Raw genomic sequence first — 20913 nt, 5'->3', positions numbered from 1 at the left:
CAAACATAAATCACCAACAGTTCAAATAACACAACACCAAAAAAAATTTACATAAAGCAACTGACTAAACGTGGCACACAAATGAACCCACGTTTGCACTTTGTCAGCAAAACACAAAATTTGTTTACTTTCCTCTGAACTACTACTACTTCTTCGTAGGCACTGAAAATCGTGACTAAATAAAAGGTCGTTGTTTCTTCAATAGCAAAACATGTGTTTCACCAACAACAAACGTATTATTCCATTACACAAGTTACTTCAGTCAGAGATGTTCGCGGGTATAATATTACGCCCAACACAGAATAAGCTATAGTGGCCAAGGGCGTAATATTACGCCGAACACAGGGAAGGGGTTAACCACTTGCCTTACTAACCCGAATTATCTCGGATGTGGTACTCTTCCGGCAAAATATTATCCCGAGTTATCTCGGAAACCTGAGGAGTTTGAATGTAATTTTTTTACCGGCCCGTACTAAGTCGGGCGGAACTTTCATGATGAATTGGGTAGGTGGAGTTAGTTGCAAGTCCTGCCAACAGATGTCTCGAGCGTGCACTAATTTTTGTGCCTGCCTTGAGGCACCAAGAAGTGAAGAAAGACAACAGCTTTTCTGCATTGCGTGACATTCGGTTGCTTGCAAGAATGCATTGTTCGGAAGCGTTGATTCGGTTGGAACTTTCTCGTCCTTTTGGCAGCAAAATGAGTGATATAAGCACAGACATAAGTGCATCAGAGTGTAGTGTAAGTGCTAGTGGCAGTGAAACAACGCTAACTGACTGTGATGATATTTCAGTCAAAAGTTCGCATTCTGATGTTAGTTTGACGTCTGTACGAGTGTGACAAGAACTTGATCCTGAATAATTACTTCTTTTGTCCTTGAAATCAATATTATATCATTTATAACATAAACAACATACCAGTTTGTTCGTTGCATTATTGTTAGTAAATATCACAATTTATATCACATTTAACAGCTCCGAGTATACTCGGGTTAATAAAGGGATGCCTATTTGGAGTAGAATATTTTGATTATTTTTGATTGTTGTACCAAAAATCATTGTTAATGTAATTTTGCATGTAAAGTAGTAGTAAAATATAAAATTTAAAAAAGTGTAAAATTTTGACATCAATTTGGAAAAAAAGTCGTAAGGCAAGTGGTTAATGATGTTTCATCCTAAAAAAAAAGTAAAGGTAAAGTGCTCCCCTGTGCATAGCATGAAGGCATACAGGGGGTGTGGGGGTAACGCCCCACACTTTCTTGATCCAGTCATGAGTGGGGGTGATGTGTATCTGTGTGATCAGCATCATGCCCCTGACCACCTTTACCCCCCAGGGTTTCCCCCAGGTACCCATGTTATTTGACGTTGGGTGGGCGCCGGGGCCGCTTCCATCGTTAGAGAAGTTCCCGGATTTGAACCGGCCGGGGATCGAACCCGGGACCTTTAACATGGTAGTCAGACGAGTTAATGACTGAGCCACCGTGGCCACTGTTTCATCCTAGCTACCTCAAAATATCAAGGTATAAGTTGTATTAGCAAATTGTGTAACTAGTAATGTGAATGTGTGCGCCTTGATACAAAATAATATACCTGAAATGATTAATATGTAGATAAATGTTTCAACCTATTAAACAAAGCAAGTAAGAAGACGTTAAAAGCTTGGGAGGTTGCTAGAACTTTATCGGAATTTGTTATTGTCAGATCAAAATGTCCTAGATTGAGGCGTAAACATTGCATTACCTTATTATCTGCCACACACAAGAGATGTGCTATGTATAAATTTCAACGAAAAAAGTCATCTCAACCAGGACTTGAATCCGGGTTTTTGCTGCAAGTTGGAAAAAATCAGGCAGAACCAGGACTGGCTTGGTAGATCAGTAGGTGGAAAAATAGGGCAATTGCCCAGGTCCGAGTCCTGTAATAATGGGACAGGGCTTTAAGATCACTGTCTCTTCTGCATTTAACACCAAAGACAAATATTTCCACATAAAAGGAACACCCAGACAAACCTTGTGAGAGGGTCATTACAGCTTTAACAACGGATGTGGTGCAGTCGTACACTTTGTCCTTGCTTCTGTCCAGGTCAGCTGTTGGTGTTGGCTCCATTTTCTGATGGAAAAGCAGGAAAATACAAGTCAATGCAAGTTTAAGGGATAACTCCTTTCCTGTCTTTACTAGAAAATATATTAAGTTACAATTTCAAAGTTTTCATCATGCAGGGCAATAGTAATGATATATATATATAAAAGCAACATTCTGTGCTGGCTTACTCTGTTAAGTACAGCACAATTACACACAGTAAAATATCATAGATTTTTGTATGTTGTTCTGGTGCATCTGTTTCCACTGCAACCTTTTTATGTTACTTTTCTATCCCTTGAGTTACTTATCAGGGCCTGGATTTTGATGACCTAAAAATTTCAATAAAATGACCGAAAATTTTCTCTTTAATTTCTTTTGACCGATACACATCTTACAAAATAAAACTTTACCATACGTAGAAAAAACATCATCTCCGAATTCAGATACAATCTGTCTTAACACTATAAAGATGGCTTTACTTGAAGATGTTTTACTAATTAAAACTATGGCAGTGAAAATAACGAATCAAAAGTGTGCTGTTACTGGGTGCGAAATCCTAGGAGGGACAGGGGGATTCCCCCCACCAAACATTTTGGGGGGGAGAGAGTTTTGTTACAACAAACAAAAGATAAACAATTACTTTTCATTTCAAATATACTGTACTAAGAATAATATCGAATACATACACAAGTTAGTGTAGTTATGAGTGTTCAATGCTTTTCCTCTCTCAAGAGATCAATAACAAACCTACACCAATACGCACAATAAAAGTAAAACAAGAATACAAAACAATAATAACTATGAAATCTAATTGATTTACCTATATTAACATAAAGCAAAAACTTAATAAAAACTTACACACAATAAAACATTCAACTATTTCATAATTTATTAACATTATTAACATCTTTAACCAGTTAGTAAAGGACGTAGTTTGCTACTTTATAATATCTGATATATTTAAAAGTGACAAATCTATTTATTTTTGGGTAATTAATAATAATTATGTATTTTTAATTTAGTAATTTATTTGTACTATTAAGAACATTATAAATATGTAAATAATATAATTTATATGTATGTTTGTGGGAAGGGGGGTTTGTAGATTAAGATTTTTCTTCCCCCACCAGTATTAAATGCTTTTGTACCATTACAATAACTAACCCAGACACAGACTTTCAACATGTGCATTGTTGAGTGGTGTGTTGCTTTGTTCCTACAATTGTGTGACACAAAATTATTGTTTTTATTGTTACAGACATCAAAGCCACAAATGTCTGTTCCTGACCAAAAATGAGTGAGTAAAATGTAATGCAATGACACTACGTCTTTTGTGTTTTTTTTCAATTATGCAAAAACAAAAGACATACAATGTTAGAATTGACCAAAAAATGCCATAAAACTTGAAAAGATGACCTAAAACTTAAAAAATAGAAAGTATGACTAAAAACGCACAATAAAATTAATATTTTTTAGGGATGGGCCGATATGAAATTTTTGCAGATAACGATAAAGTACCAATATAAAATTAGAAATGGTCCTTGAAGAACCTGAAAGGTTCACTGATGTCCTTAATAAATGTGTGTTTCAAGGTGACTGCAGTGCAAAATAAATTGCATATTTAGACATTTACTTTTTTAGAAATTAGGGCATGGAGATTATCCATAAAAATTCCAACAAAATGGCAGAATTTTGCACTAAATTATCAGATATTTATTGATATATCGGATCGGTAAAATAAGCGGTAATTTTACCGATAAACCGATATGCCTATATTGACTGATACCGATAGAGTACCGATTAATCTGTCCCATCCCTAATATTTTTATAATCAGAAGTTCGTATTTTGGATTTTAATACTTGAGAGCAATGCATACTACATAATGAAAAAAAAAGATGACATCATAAAAATTCGGCCCTGCTCATGATGAAAAAAATGCTGAACTGGACGATGGAACAAATACATGGGTGTCGCCAGAAATTTTTACATGCGAGTTAGGCCATGGATAAAACTTGATTGATAGAAATAATAATGGTTATAATTGTTAGTATACAATAATATCTACAATAAACTAATAAAAGCAAGTTTCATCTTCTTCTTATATACTTCGAAAGGTTGTTCTACTCAATCCACGAGATGAGTGAATATTCCGCATGTCCTTTTTTGCACAGTTAGTAGGTATTATACTTTATTAATTTTTGCACATCTTTTTCAAGAAAAAGCTTTGAAAGTAAGGGGGGTTTGAAAACTGTGGAATCACTTCTTCCTTGGATTGAATGGTAGAATATGAAAGTATAAGGTTTTGCTCTGGTTCCTGCATTTTACACTTAATTTTTTTTTGATCTAATGCAGTTTTCATGTTGGTGGTTACTCTGTTTGCATACTAACTGAACTTTATTTCTGTTACTAATTTGCGAAGATGGGGATGAGTGATGATATGATGAAATTGATGAATGGACACTCACAAATATCCATGCCCAGGCCAGGATTCGAACCCGGGACCCCTGACATCGTTGCGTGATGTGCTAACCACACCACCACAGGGGCCACAGCTGATTTGGTTTCCTTTCTGCCACTTTTGGCTAATTGTGAAGATGAGGATGAATGACGATGATGAAATTGATGAAGAGACACTCGCAAAGAATACCCATGTCCATGCCAGGATTCTCTTGAACATTGTTAACACTTACAAGTTCTGTAGGATATCAATTATTGTAAGCACTCCATTTCAATTATACCTTGTCAATTTACTAGAATTTTGACTTACAATACCCAAAGAATTACATCTGAATACTCCAACTGTCATTTAATTACTAAAGCCATTTTTTTAGACAATACTTGTGCAAAATACATGAAAATTTCAAACATTGCACAATTCTCGGGACAATTAGGCTACAAAAATATGGTATGACATTTTTGTGGATCCTGTGAGGTATCTAGACTTCGGTTACTAATAAATTCATGCTGATGCTGACACCAGCACGGCACTGACTCAGCCCTATATTTTGCTATTTGTGCTGTCTTTATATTGTTTTCACAGGGTAAGGCAAGACATGAAAATTTGCATAGGAAGATCTCAACAGTATCCACTTTTGGGATACATTTGACATAGGACACGAACACACACCAGCTACCATACATATATATTCGAAGCCATTGTTGGAAACACTAAAAAGTATAGCAACACACATACAAATCAGCTAGTAGCACAACAAGGTGCTACTCTGTACCATTTGCACAGCACAAAAGCATACATTGGACAGTAAACCGTGTGACATTTCACCACAAAAGCCAAATGATCTGATAATGTGAAGGCAGAACATAGCCGAACCATCCTGTTTCCTCACTTTGAGCCTCATATAATACCAATAAAATGTCAGAAGTTGCATTGTAATGTGCTTTTCTATAGCTCAAAAAATGGCTCAATCTACTGGTAGTGCTTGTATGTCAGTGTTTGTTTTGAGTCCACTTCAAAATCGTGACTGGACCTATGATACAAGCCACTGTGCAAAGTATTGGGGGTCAAATTCAGGACCCCTTGATTACAAGGAGACAGCTTCAAGTACACCCAGTGCTTCAATGTGATTTCCACTGACCTAGTTATGTGATTCTAGACTTACAAATTTCTCATTACAACCACAATTCCAAATCAACATAATTAATATGTAATCACCAAGATACGACCAATAGCAGTTAAAAAAAGAAAAAAATATATACAATTTCTCATCTTGGGAGTTTGTTGAAACTGCTACTGGTCTCGTCTTAGTTATGACATATTATTTGGTACGGTCAATAAATAACCGGACTAATGCCGTGAAAAAGTGACAGGGCGATGAAACTCACGGGAGAGTTCCAGACCACGTCGCTAGGTGGCAGTCATTCAATGAGGTGAGTCATGGTGTTCACAGTGTTAGGTGCCTCAACAACGCAGGGGAGTATGCCATTACGGATGAGTCCATTTCTGCCATTGATGACCTCATACGGCAGTGTCGGCGGATTAGTGTGAACCACATTGCAACCGAACTCTGCATTAGTCATGGTACAGCATACACTATTGTTCATGAACACCTTCACTATGGTGTTGCCTTCTGCCGTCAAAAACTATCACGGATCGCTTAACTTCCTTTGTGGCACCTGACACTGTGAACGCCATGACTCACCTCACTGAATGACTGGCTGGCACCTTGGAGGCAAATTGCACATACACAACCTCCCTTCCCTGTCAGTGCTGCCACCTAGTGACGAGATCTGGAACTCGTCTCGCAGACATGTGGCCAGGGAGTCGTAACGTAACGAAATGGAACGGTATTTTCAATTACGGTTTCCGTTACGTTACAACCAGAAACAGAATAACTTTTTTCGTGAACAGAAACGTTACCTCAGGTATATGAACATTACGTTACAGGTGTGCATAACGGTACCGAACCATAACTGATCTGTAAAGCAGTAGGTCGTTCGGTGACGCTTTAACGTTACATCCATTGCCGGCAACCAGTAACGTTACAGGGTAAGAAACAAGTTTGTCACGTATTGACTAGTAACTTTAGTGTGTATGGAAAGTGATAGTAACGTTACAATTAACCAGTAACTTAATTGAGGCCACGACTGTAAAAACGTTACACTCCTTGCTTCAAAGCAACAACGTTATTGATAGCTGGTATCATACAGACGTTCCGATGTGCAATACCGTGTCCGATGCCGTGTTCCGGAGAGAATAACATAGGTCTCTCGTATAATTGTGCTCGTTATTTTTGTAACGTTACAGTTCTTTCCCTCCACAAAAGTCTGTTTCGAAAAAGTGATACACATATCCGTTACGAATAGCAAATACCGTTATCGAAGGCGTGTTCCAAGCAGGGTTTCGGAGCGGAGTGCGGAGCGCACTAAAGGAGCGCTCCGGAGCGATTTCGAAGCGTCAGTTCTACTCCGCTCCTCGCTCCGGAGCGGAGCGTGGGACGACAGCACTCCGCTCCGGAGCGGAGTGGTTGGATATTTTTGCTTGCACGCTCCGATCCGGAGCGGAGTGGTTAGTAATTTTTACGTGCACGCTCCGATCCGGAGCGGAGCGTAGGACGACAGCACTCCGCTCCGGAGCGGAGTGGTTGGATGTTTCTGCTTCCACGCTCCGATCCGGAGCCGAGCGTGGTGCGATACCACTCCGCTCCGGAGCGGAGCATGGTACTACAGCACTCCGCTCCGGAGCGGAGTGGTTACTTATTTTTACATGCACGATCCGATCCGGAGCGGGGCGAGATACAATAGTGCTCTGATCCGCAATCGGAGCATTTGAAGTGCAAGCTCATATCCGGTGAGATAGTTATTTTTATATATGAATGGTGTAACCGCAACTGCTGGTCTAGTCGGTAGGGCGTCTGACTGCAACGCTGGAGACCAGGGTTTGAATCCCGCGGTGGATGATCTAACTTCGAAATTATTCCGGCCTTGTCCCAGCATATAGCGGCTCCTGGGCTAACCCAGACTCAAATAAATGGATAACTAGGGGAAACCCTCGGGGGGGGGGGGGGGGGGAAGGTGGCCGGAGCGTGGTGCTGATCACATCACCTCCAAATGGCCGAGCGAGATTGGGAATGTGTTGGGCCCTACCCCCACATCAATGGTTATCTCAACGCTTCACGACTCCAGTCTGGGAATTGGAGTTCTTTGTGATTGACCCTTCTTCAATTTCATCATATCTCATCCTTATCTTAATTTGGATATGAACCCGTTCAAGCAATCAGTGTTGCGGGATTGTACGTTTGCTTATGCTACCTCCCCCACACGACAGCCCTGTTTGTTTTCGTGTTCTGCGCTTCTTGTGTAGGTGACTGACGTCAGTGCTACCGGCTAGCGGATTGGCCTTCTTGTTCCCCTTTCAAGAGGAAAGGTGGAGGAAACTGGCGCGTAGTGTCTTGCTCGCTCCTTGGCAGGTGCATTGCGTCATGACTTCTGCTGTTGTACGTACTTGGCAGACAGATCGTTGCCTTTTCGAGGGAGATGCAGCGTTGCCAATCGTATTAAAAGTGTGCTACACCGACTCTGGCTTACGCGTATTGTTACTTTCTTAAAGAGACGTTTTAAAATATGTGTTCTCTTCTAAAAGTATGTGCATAGTATGTGTGCCTGTGAACTTTGATTTCTGGGCATTTAAAATATTTTTTAACACGGATGGAGGGATCCTTCCGAAACAGTCTCGGTTAGTGGAATTATAAGCTGTCTACAATTATTGCAAACAATGTACAACAACGACAAATAAAATCTTTAATCGTTAGTTCCATGCATCTGAAACCTTGGTAATCATTCAAGGTCTATAGTAGAACTAACTAATTAATTGATTGATTTGCTTTATTTTACTTCGCTTCTTGTGCCACTTTTGGCTAATTTGCGAAGATGAGAATGAGTGATGATATGATGAACTTGATGAATGGCCACTCACAAACATCCATGCCCAGCCGGTATTCGAACCCGGAACCCCTGGCGTCATAGAGCGATGTGCTAACCACTCGGCCACAGGGTCGGGCTCGTTTTACATGTCACCCCCTTCCCACCCCAGGGGTGCCAGGAGTGTCTTGGAATTGAACGGCATTGAGAGTGTCATTATTAATCTTAGCGACCCCGAAAACTATTGATTCCACACTAATATCGGTCGTTTTACATGTCAACCCTTCCCACCCTCACCCCTAGGGGTGCCAGAGATGTCTTACACAGTATTTCTTTCGAGATTGCAAGTGATACGTGTTCCAAGTTTGGTTGAAATCGTTCCAGGCGTTCGAGAGTTATGCCGGAACAAACATACAGTGAAAATTAGCAACCTGAATTCCCAATTACTTTAAACTTTTATCTTTCGCTACATTCAAAGTATCATCATAACCAGCGCAAAGAAAGTTAGATATGGCAATCATGCACCAGCGAGTGTTTTGTTTTGCATGAACACCTGTCTGCCTGTCATCTTCCTCTGTACACGTTGTTTCGTCTTTCCTCTGCGTGCTCCTGGCGTTCGAAAGGTCAAATGGATTCTCTGCAGTAGTTTGACCAATGTTACTCGAACCAATATTCCGGAATAACTCATTTCTCCCACGGTGTGGACTGTAACGTCGGACCGATATGCCGAAGTGCTTAGCCCGAACCAGAAGTCGAACGGAAATGAGTTTTAGTCGCGATCCCTGGTGGCAGGAAATGAGAGTTCCATTCTCTCAACTTATAAAACCACAGGTGGCACACCTGCTATTGAAATATATTGTCCCCAGAAGTAGTAGTAGAGTAGTAAAAGTGATAATGAAAATAGTAATAATAATAATAGTAATAATAATAATAATAATAATATCGCTCTCTTCACGAAAACAGTCCAGTGAAGATCAAAGCTTCCCCTTGCCTCCTACACACCCCTGGTTCTCCAGGTTTTCCACACTTCTTCTACGCTTCACAGTTGACACATTGCGCGTTGTACGTATGCGGTTGATTGTGCCTTCCCTGGTGTATTGTGTAAGGATTATTCCTTGCTTATTGGCAACACTGTAGGTGAGTGACGTGATCTTGACTGGACTGTTTCCGTGGCGTTAGCTTTAGTAATAATCAGTTTTATAACAACAATAACAGGCGATGTTCAAATGCCGTACAAATTTCACAAACAAAATTACTAATGTACTCGGAACCCTTGATCGTTAGTTTTCTGTATACACTCGTATTATCCAACCTCGGAGCGCTCCGGAGCGGAGTGGGCAAGTTCTTATAATCTCGCTCCGGAGCGGAGCGTCACACGGTATCGCTCCGCTCCGGAGCGGAGTGAACCATTCTATAAAATTTCGCTCCTCGCTCCGGAGCGGAGCGAGAAATTTTCCAACTTCCTCTGCTCCGATCCGGAGCGGAGCGTGTCAAGGTAGCGCTCCGCTCCGGAGCGGAGTGAACTATTTTCTAAAATTTCGCTCCTCGCTCCGGAGCGGAGCGAGAAATTTTTCGATTCTCGCTGCTCCGCTCCGGAGCGGAGCGGGCTAAGACATCGCTCCGCTCCGGAGCGGAGCGAACCATTTCTTAGAATCTCGCTCCTCGCTCCTGAGCGTGGGCAACAGCTGGAGCGTTGATCCGCTCCGCTCCGAAACCCTGGTTCGAAGAAGCCTCATAATTGTGATCGGCAGCATAGTAACATTACAGTATTTTGACATTTTGAAAGTCATTAAATTATAATACGTATTTTCGTTTTGGATGTCAGTGAAAAAATGAAATTGTAAAACAAAACGTTTGAAAACATCCGTAAACAAGATTCGGCGTGACAGAAGTCCTGGTTATTGGAATTTACTGATTAACTATGTATTTATCACAAATATATTTATTTTCTGCATACTAAATCACTTTACGTGGATTTGTTCTAATTTGATTATCTATGCAAGATGAATTTTAACATGTGCGTTCACTTTATACGATAGGAAAACAAACGTTTGTTGTAAGAAAACGTTTATGTATATCTTTCTCTCTCTCTCTCTCTTTCTCTTTCTCTCTCTCTCTCTCTCTCTCTCTCTCTCTTTTTCAGTTTACATGTGTTACATCAATTAAAAAAATACAGTGTGTTTGGCGATGAGAATGATTCGTGCTTTGATTAAGTTGCTGAAGGACGAAACATAAAGGACCAACCAAAGAATCATCTGTGCTACCCGTTCATCCACGTAAGCGAGAGGCAAGCTTTTTCCTATCGGAAGACGAAAAATAATTGCTTGCTGCACGACCTTGATAAGGCGAACTGAATCACAAGGAAAGAAACCTGTGCAGACCCGCGACTCCTGTGCACTGTACTACCGCGTGGAGGGGAGGGGGAGAGTTGACCGTTCTTCCTTATGGGCCGAGCCGAAGAGTAGAAGGGAAGCTGCGCTGGGACTTTTCGTCCAAGGTTTTTTCCCTTGTGTTCGCTCGTAGCAGCAGCACCACGCAAAATCGGAAAATGTGAATCCTCAAACTTTGTACACGTGACCTTCGGTCACGAAGCAGCCGAGTAGAGAACGCCCTGGGGCGATATGAAAGGCACTTTTAGCAAGTAGAAACTACGTAGAAACGAAACGTTAGATGGAATTGTTGTACGAAACAAACGAAACCGCGTTTGTGCAACTGGTTTGTGGCTAGACAGGGCCATTGGACTCTCAAGAAGGCAAGAATTGTATGGGAAGTGATTCTCAAAACTAAGCGAATAAAAGGACAGTATATTTTATCATTTACAAGGGCCCTCATCCGCTTACAATTTTGAAAATTACTTTCAGTAATTCTTGTCTTCTTGGACAGGAGGTTCATTAAACTTTTTGGTGTAGAAACAGACAGAGCGCCCACCTACCACGTTTGAAAGAAGAGCATAGGCAGACATGAAAGTAATTTTCAAGTACGTAAGGACGACAGTCGACGTGAGCATTGAGCAACGTGTGACTGAGAAATACAATCGTAACAAAGGACAGGATTCTTTAAGAAACAGTAATTTCATAAAACTTCCTATCATTAACTCAGTTCATCCTTTTATCCTCTTTTGTTTGTTATACTTTTGTATTATTCTTGTTTTATATAGCTTTTCTGCCACTTGTAGATAATCGCGACGATGAAGATGAATGATGATCATATTAAATCTATGAAGGGATGCTTACAAAAAAAAAAAAACAGCCATGCCCAGGTGTCTACTCGAACTTGGAATGTTTGGTACCGAGTGTATGAGTGGACCACCCAACGACTTCGGTCTTCGAGGCTAGGGTTTCAGTTGCAACATGCAGTATAATTACGTTTCTACTATTACTACTTAAAAAAGCCCCCTTGATACATGAGATACTACAAATAATTTCAGGCATACCCTCGAATTTTGATTGCCTGGCACTTTTTTAAACTAAGTAATGAAGTGACGTTTATATTCATATTAGGCCTACGACTAGCTCGAACTAAAAACTCTTGTGAAATACTATATATATGTTATCCTTGTGAAGTGAGAAACTTCATATTTTGCTAAGAAAATATGCATGAAAAATTATATTTGTAGCTACTACTTGAAGAATTCAAATTATTATGATGGAATTTCAACTTACATATACTCTGCATATAACGTGGTATATAGTTATCGCAGAGGAGTTTTTGTCTCGCAGTCGATTTATTTTTAGTTGAGGAACTCGAGAGTAAGTTGGAAATATTTAATGACCCACGTTGTGGTGTGCTGTTCTATTAATCAGAATTGGAGTGAGAGAAGTCTGTAGTTAAGGTCATTCAACACGTCAATTTGTAACCGTGAATGCAAGTTTTCTTTGATTTAGCGGGAAATCAGTCTGCTATTGTTGTACGTAATAAATTGAAACATATATATTTTCTGCTCGAGTAGGAATCCACAGCCCTTATCCAATCAATCAGTTTCTGTGTTTGAAACTTCTGTCGAGGAAAGCTACATACAATTTGCTTTTAATAACAGCAGCTTCAAAATAACCTATCCATTCTTGTCTTGCAAAGTAATGTTTGATTTTGATTTGTTATATTTAACTTTGGTTTTCTGCCACTTTTGGCTAATCGCGAAGACGAGGATGGGTGATGCAATGACAAAATTGATGAAAGGACATCACGAAGAAAATAATGAAAACAATACACAGGCTGGGATCTGAACTCGGGACCTGTGGTGTCGCATCGTTCATGAAATATAAACATAACATGTACAGTGGCTCACATTAGTAATCGAAGATGTAGCATTTTGTTGCATTTCTTCACAATATTTCAAAATTAATAACATGTACATAAATATAAACGATAGTGAAATATTTATAGGCATTTATTAAAGCTATATTCCCCGTTACATTTTTTCTTTTTTAATTTTGGGTGCGTCAGCACTTAGGCTATTTTGCAACCGCCACGTTATACGGGGTCCAGCCCCTTACCATAACAAATAACGTAACTGTAATATCGAATAACTGAAATATTAAAATATTCTGAGTTAGGTTAAAAGCTGAGGCTCTAAAGGGGCACTCAGCACACATGACAAAAAACAGAACACACAGAATTATACTGGCTATAGGGTCAGTCGCCAGAGCCTCGTTAGTCTGCAAAGAGCAGTCCAGGGTGTACTACGTGGAATGAAGTTGACGATTGGGTGTACTACGTGGAAGGTCACCTCTTACACCCCTGTTACGGTTTCAAATCTGAAAATAGTTATTTATGTTTGGGTGTGAAAGAAGAGATCACTTTAATATTCAGACAAATCGTGAAAGCCTTCTGTTTCTGTTAAGCTACGTTTCCATTCTGACAAGTTCCAGATCCATGAGGTGCAACATGTGCCGGCGCATGTTGCGCGTCATTTAGTGTACTCGTACTGCTTCCAATTCAAAACTACTTCTTCAAAATACGTCCGCAACAACACTGGAGTGCAGGATCGCAGTGTAGCGTTGTGCAGTGCTTTAGAGTAGTCAGTGTTTCTTCTCTTGTATTGTAATAATTTGGTGGTGATTTAACTTGGGTAAAGATGAACAATAAAGCTATGGCGGGTTTTGTGGTTATGGCAGGCGCGTATCATGAATTTCTAAAAAAAAAAAAAAAAAAGAGGCGAAAACAACCTAGATGGTGGATTAGAAGTTTTCTAGCGAAAAGAAATTCGGAAGGAGCATATAACTCGTTGATGAGAGACTTACGTCTTCAAAGTGGATACGAAAACTTTGTAAGAATGACTGCAAGTGATTTTGCATTGTTATTAAATCTTGTTGGACCACAGATTGCAGTCGCGTCGTCTGTTTCTACTCTAGTGCGCATGCCCGTGCCCCAGGAACTTGCTGCAGGCTGTTTCCATTGTCGCCGCGCACGTTGTGCGTCTTAATCGTTTGGGGCAATTTTTGTCCCCGGCACTTGCGCCGCGGCATGTTGCAGACAGTTTCCATTTCAACAAATGCTTGGCACATGCAGCGTCGCATGCCGCGTGTCATGTTGCGCGGTAAAATTTGTGGTAATAGAAACGAGACTTTACATAGTTCTTTTATCGGTCAACTACAGTGCGGGGAAGAAACAATTCATGCTATTTCCTAACTACGTCTGTTACCAGTAGCTCCATTGCCCCTGACTGAAGTACGAGAAAAATGGGTAACAAAAACAAAAATACAACATTTGACGAACTGCAGTTATTTATTTTTACCTAACCAAAGGGTGCAGGTACAGGGAAATTGAAAATGTTAAGTACATGTAAGAGTACCGTGGGTGACGCAATAAAACGTAATGAAAAGGAAAATGAGGTAGATTCCGTATCTCAGAAAATTCAAGCAAGGGAAATAGGAGAACGAAATGAACGAGCTTCAGTATGAAAAATCAAGACCCTTTCTTCATCCCCACTCCCTTTCCAAACCAAGAGCTCAGAAAGCAGCTGTGCAACTTGGAGCAGGCACTGGGACTGCTGTACGGTTCAGTAGCGTTTCGTCCGAAAGCGAAATTCCTAGAAAAATGCTACAGTTCGTCCGCGACGGTTTAATGAGTTGCGTTTCGTCCGAGCCTGGCTGATGATGAGTCACACCTTGACTAACCGGTGGCAGCGGTGGAATTGGTGACTAGGATACCTCAGTTAATAACTTTTAAAACTACATTGCATAGACAGCGGAGTGCAGCGCAGGGAGTGCAGACTCAGTCAAATCGTCGAGAGAGGGGTCCCGGGTTCGATACCCGGTGGAGGCACAAGTGGTTCGGATCCCACTTTAAATTGTAGGTCCAGTCCCGATTAGCCTTACTGTGCATAAAGGGGACAACAAATAAAATCGTTGAGACGAAGTGAACTTGGATCCAGAAATTTTAGTCATGGCAGTCAACACTACTACTTCTAAGCAGCTCCCATAAGTGACTGAGGTTAGAATGAAAGTTTGTCTTGTTTTAAGTTCACTTGTATGCACAGATAGGCTAATTGGGAGTGGGCCTACAGTTTAAAGTGGAATTCGAATCACTGTGCCTCCACCAGGAATCGAACCCGGCTAGAATGCAAGTGGTTTCTCATACTCAGATGGGAAGTTGTTTATGTTATTGTTTCACATAATTTGTAGGTAGTCACACGTGGTCTGAGAAACAGAAAAGTCACACATAGCCTACGCATAATTCTCTCGAGGCAGTTTGTTGCAAGAACTTTGCTTGCAGGCCACGGACAATAACTTTCATGGGTAAAAAAGTGTAGCTTTCCTGACGAAGTGTTCTCGGCTTGCGAGCCAGCTTAAATCGGTGTTAGCGTCCAATGTTTCGAGCGCATACATTGGAGCATCCTGCTTAGAGGAATGTACGCGCTCCAAACGTTGGACGCTAACGCCGATATAACCTGGCTCGCAAGCCGAGAACACTGTTCGAATCTCCACAGGCATATAATAAAAATGTAGTAGCGTACCCAAATGACACATCTGGCGTAATACCTAACGTGCCAAATTTTGGAAAATAGGAGCTGAAAGCGTGTGTGAGAACCAGAGCGACTTAACTCTAATTTATCAAATTAATAGGAGAGGAAATAATGTATTCTTAGGAATATGACTCTTAAACGTGACTCCGCCTTACAGATAAGCATTAGAAGTGGAAAATGTCGATTTACTCCAAATACTCTTCAGAGGATTTTTTTTCACGAAACTGAAAACAGCATTTTTGTAGTTACGTCCCTCTGATTCCCGTAGGACGATAGGTGAAATACATTTCATGAGCGATGTTTGAAAGAAGTTGTGTTAAGATGTCAAACATGTAGCCGACAGCCATGCTGTATGAAGAAAGCATATAGGATAAGCTCCAATCACACTTAATCTAGGCTCACAACGAAGATAGCGGCTGAGTGACCTAGCGTAATGAAAGGCAAAGAAAACAGTTAATCATTGGAAGAAACAATTAGTTTCATGTTTAAGATCATTCTATCAATTAATGCAGTTGCTTATAAAAATAAAAAATGGTCCAAAATGCTTCAAAGTAATTGAAAATATGAGGCATTGCGGATACGAAGGGCGAACTCAACAAAGTGCATTGTGATGGAAATGCGTTTCAAGTTGCCAGGCACAGTGCAAACTCCATAAAATCTTTGAAAATCACGCATGAAACATTCCGATCTACTGTTACCAAGTTTTTGTGGAGCTCGAACTGTGCCTGACAACTTGAAACGCATTTCCCTCACAATGCACTTTGTTGAGTTTTTTTCCAAAGAGGGGCAAGCAAGGTAGTTTTTCCTGGGGGGGGGGGGGCAAACAAGGTGCATAACAGTGTTGGCTCCTCAAAAAACATTGCTTTAATTTGAAGTTATCATATTCATCTTATTTGAAAATAAGATCCTTAGGAAAATATTTGGACCTAAAAGGGATGAGGAGACAATTAGAATAATTAAATCAAGAAGACTTAGGTGGGCAGGCCATGTGGCACGAATGGGAGAGGAAAGAGGAGTTTACAGGATTCTTGTTGGGAAACCTGATGGTAAGAGAACTTTAGGAAGGCCAAGACGAAGATGGAGGGACAACGTTGAGATAGACCTAAAGGAAATCGGTAGGGATGGAAAAGAGTATATAGAACTTGCTCAAGATAGGGACAGATGGAAGGCCTGTGTTGCTGCAGCCATGAACCTTCGGGTTTAAGAAGGCTAGAGAGTTAGTTAGTTAGCTAGTTATGTTCATGCAATAATTAACATATATTATTGCAGCTGAAATGGAATTGTGTGATATATATATAGTTTTTGGTTGACTTTCATTTTCCAGGTGGGTCGTGCACCCCCCCCCTCCCTTGCCTCTCTTTCGGACTTCCATGCAAAGGTTCTATTTTTATTTCGCGTCTACCACTTTCGGTTAATCGCGATGATAAAGGATGTGATAGGTGATGGAAGTGGTATAAAGACAATGACCCAACCCATACATATTTTCTAGTCCAGGCTCTAATCCGACATTAGACTTTGCAGTTTATTACGCTAACCAATTTGCCACGGGATCGGCTTCTTCGTGTTTGTCTGCTCATCAAATGATTAATTAGTTATTCAAACTATATAGGTAGGAAAGCTATCTAAAATAACGAAACAGAAAAATAAATCCACTTGACGTCTTGTAGCACTATCATTAACCTACAATTTCATGCTCACAAATCCACACAGAAAACTTCTTGTGGCATTAGTTTTACGGAATGGCCTTGGGGAATAAACATCGCCCATTTCCTGGTTCAGCTCGAAACAATTCAGGTGCCTTATCGAAGCTGCTCTTGAGCACGCAGGGTTTCTAACCTACTTCGCCGTAATTCAGTTGTTGTATCTCGTTTAATATGATGTATTGTAGAGCCAACCGCAGATTAAATAGGAGAAAAAAGATTTTCCCGACGGAAAATAAGTTGGTAATGCTGCAAACACCGAGGCATTCTTGATAAGACGCTTGAAGAGCGTCGAGCAAACTTTCCTGAAAAAGCACAACCCCAGTATCGAAGGTAATGCTACACGTGGATTGGCAACTTTCGGGAGCATGCTGTCTGTCTACACAATTCTACCCAAATACCTGTTTGAAAATGAATCTTCTGTTCGCATTTTATTTTTCAAATGTAGTTCTGACATTGTAATCATTTTGCAATTATTTTTATTTGTTCTTATTTTGCTTCGCTTTTATGTCACTTTTATAATTAATCGAAACTATGAAGATGGATGATAATTAGATTAAATTAATTAAGATACACCTAAAAAAGATATTTACAGACCAGGACTCGAACCCGGAACCTAAAGCGGATAGGTTGTGGGGAAAACCGTCAATAACTCCCGCCACGAACTTACTTATAATTGTTGTAATTTCTCACGAGTATTTTTTGTTCTGTTCATGCTTAATATACCTGCTTTCGGAAACTTAATTTATAAGTGACACACTTCGTTCGGTAGGGACAAGCCACGTATTGTTTGAATGGAGGGACACATCTCGTTCATATACTACTAGATACAATCATGGACTATACTTGAAATGGCCTCCCCGATGGCGCAGTGGTAGCGTCGTCGCCTTGTAATGAAGGGGTCCCGGGTTCGATACCCGGTGGAGACACAAGTGATTGGGATTTCAATTTAAACTGTAGGTCCAGTCCCGATTAGCCTAACTGTGCATAAAGTGGACTCAAATTAATCAATCATATATGATAGAAGTTACGAAAAATATAAAAGATAAAAATTTTAGAAGAGATACTGTGAGCAAGTCGAGTTGGAGAGAGATTGTCTTTTGTCTTTTGTCTTTGTTAAATGTATTTCATGTAGTTTATATAACATGAAGTTATAAGTTAAATAAAAGTTGTTTTGTTCGTTAACGTTTGGCTTAATTGAAGATTATTACAATATACTTGAAATGTGACGTGCTAAACACTACTTTCGGAGATCAGTTGGACATGGCAATTTTGATATACAAGTTGCATTTTCTCTACTTAGATTCATTATGTCCAAATTTTATCCTAATAGATAATCTCCCAACAAAGCAAAATGTTTTAATTGACTCGAATTCACAATGACTCATATACAGTGTGTTTATAAATGAACGGTGGGGTTTCAAAAATTAATAATACATCTATTTATTACCTTACACGTGCAAAACGTACACCGTAAGCAGCAGCAACTGTCCAAGTTTATATAACTTTATTTATATTTGTATAAAGATAGAAATCAAGAGGGGGCAATTGCCCCTCTGTGCCTCCTTGCAGGTGCTCTTGACCGTCTGGAAGAAATAGTGCACGACAGACGTGAAAACTAAATCCATCTTCAGTATCCCTTTGTCTTGCTACTCTTAGATTCTGCAACCTTTCTTTCTATAGTCCAATTTTTTGCCTTCCTTACCTCCTAGAATTGATTTCCGTACAAGTTTGAGGGCTAATCTCCCCTGCCCTCTGTGGTTGTGCCACTGCACCTTCTTCCGCCGTTGTTGCTTTGTGAACTTTCATCGGCTTCGAAATACTTCATTTTCTTCAAGAGCATAATATCGTTTAATAACCGGCGATAAGATTCCTCAACCCTAAATTTCTGGATTAAAGTATAATAATATAGGAGTATGGAAATCTGAAAGGGGCGAGGATGGCCACATCTCCCCTTTAGAAAACGAATGTCAGCTAAAAGTATATATTTCACGCGTATAATTTGATCCCAGTCATAGTAATATACATTAATTTATTATAATGGGAATGCAGGAATGCGATAATTTCGAATTCAAATGGTGTTTCTTGAGGGGGCAACACTATTATCTGGTTAATATGCCCCATGGAAAAATACCTTGCTTGTCCCTGCGTCGAAAATATCGGCAGACGTCAATGATTAGGGGGTGGGGCATGTGCCCCCCTCCCCTTTGCACCCCGTGTGCACGTCTATGACTACTCATTTCTACACTAGTTGGAAGCTGTATTCAATTTCGAGCCAAAAATGTAATTTTCAAATCAGGGTTGTTAAACGTCCACGAACCCATAAATTCTAATGGGTTCTATTGGGTTCCGCAACAAGACCGGAACCTTCTTTATCGCACAGTTTTAATTCGGTCCAAGTTGCGTATTCTTTCATTTCAATATGGAACTTAGACAGTCTTTAAATTGATCCGGAAAGAAGGTCCCTGTGCCGTATTTCAATTGATCCGGAGAAAATGTTCCTGGAACGAATTGAAATATTTTAAACATAAAAAGGCTCTTTACGGTCCAGATCCATTTATGCTTGCTAATATTCCCTGCTGAACCGGAATTGAATTGATTTAAAATTCCTGACCCTTTATCAACCCTGGTTGAAATTCATTTTTTTACAAACAACCATATTTTTAACGGCTATTTCACATTAATCCCATACGATATACTGAGTTATTTTTCGCAATGTTCAAAAGAAAGGTAAGAGATTTTGGCTATTCCTTTTTCTTCCTTGATGTTTAATAGATTACATTTGTCACGCGCCTATAACGTTACCAGCTAACATTTGTGAATTGTTCTTTCCTTGTAACGTTAACATCTACCATACTGAATTTATTTACGTTCCTTATGCAGATGGTATGTACCCAACTGCATTTTGTTCCGTTCCGCTACAGTGGTTTACATTTTGTTACATTCCTATGTAACGTTAATTAACCATATTGCCTTTCACTTCGTTCCGTTACGGAGGATTGCATTCATTACGTTCCTATGTACCGTTATTTACTACCATGTTGCATTTCGTTACGTTTTTTTGTAACGCTAGTATATACCATATTGCATTTCGTTACTACGTTCCTTGTAACTTGTAACGGTAGTATATACCATATTGCATATTACGTTATGTTCCAATGTGCTCATTTCGTTCCGTTCCTTTATAACGTTAATATCTACCATAATACATTTTGTTACGTTCCTTGTAACGTCACTCTATAAGATATTGCATTTCGTTACGTTACATGGGTACCAGCAGTGGAACCATACTCTTCCTCCTACAAAATGGAACGTACCGTGTAACGCAAATTGGGTACGTTACGACTCCCTGCATGTGGCGTACCCCAGCCTGGCCTACATATTGAGTAAGCTTCATCACTCTGTCACTTTATTCCGCTTTTTCACGGCATTAATCCGGTTATTTCTTGACCGTACCAAATAATTACAATGGTTGGTTTTTATTGATTGATTTAGTTTATTTTACTTTGTCTTTCTGCCAGTTTTGGCTAAACACAAACATGAGATGGCTGAAGGGACAACACAACATGAGCCCACAGAGGATTATACAGGGTGTCCAGACACCAGAGCCTTGCTAGTCTGCATAAAGCAGTACAGGGTGTACTACGTGAAAGGGAAGTTGACATTTGGGTATCTTTGGAAAGGTCAGCCCTTACACCACACAATGGCTGGTAATTGTAATTGTATTAAGGTTTGATTGATTGATTGATTTGGTGTTTTAAGTCCATTTTATGCACAGTAAGGCTAATCGG

General features: G+C 40.0%; 1 protein-coding gene across 9 annotated transcripts in view; it reads right to left on the bottom strand.

The window, feature by feature from the left end:
* Positions 1-20913, bottom strand: part of Fak (protein tyrosine kinase 2 Fak) — a 211903-nt gene that overhangs the window by 12980 nt on the left and 178010 nt on the right. For all 9 annotated transcript variants that reach the window (XM_083113124.1, XM_083113121.1, XM_083113122.1 and 6 more), the window contains one exon: positions 2007-2106. In XM_083113124.1, the coding sequence (XP_082969250.1) occupies positions 2007-2106 (100 nt within the window). The remainder of the gene's footprint in view (positions 1-2006; positions 2107-20913) is intronic.

The sequence above is a fragment of the Lepisma saccharinum genome, chromosome 27, assembly GCF_977018435.1.
Source record: "Lepisma saccharinum chromosome 27, izLepSacc3.1, whole genome shotgun sequence".
Classification (NCBI taxonomy): Eukaryota; Metazoa; Arthropoda; class Insecta; order Zygentoma; family Lepismatidae; genus Lepisma; species Lepisma saccharinum.
This window is presented reverse-complemented; position numbering and strand designations above follow the sequence as displayed.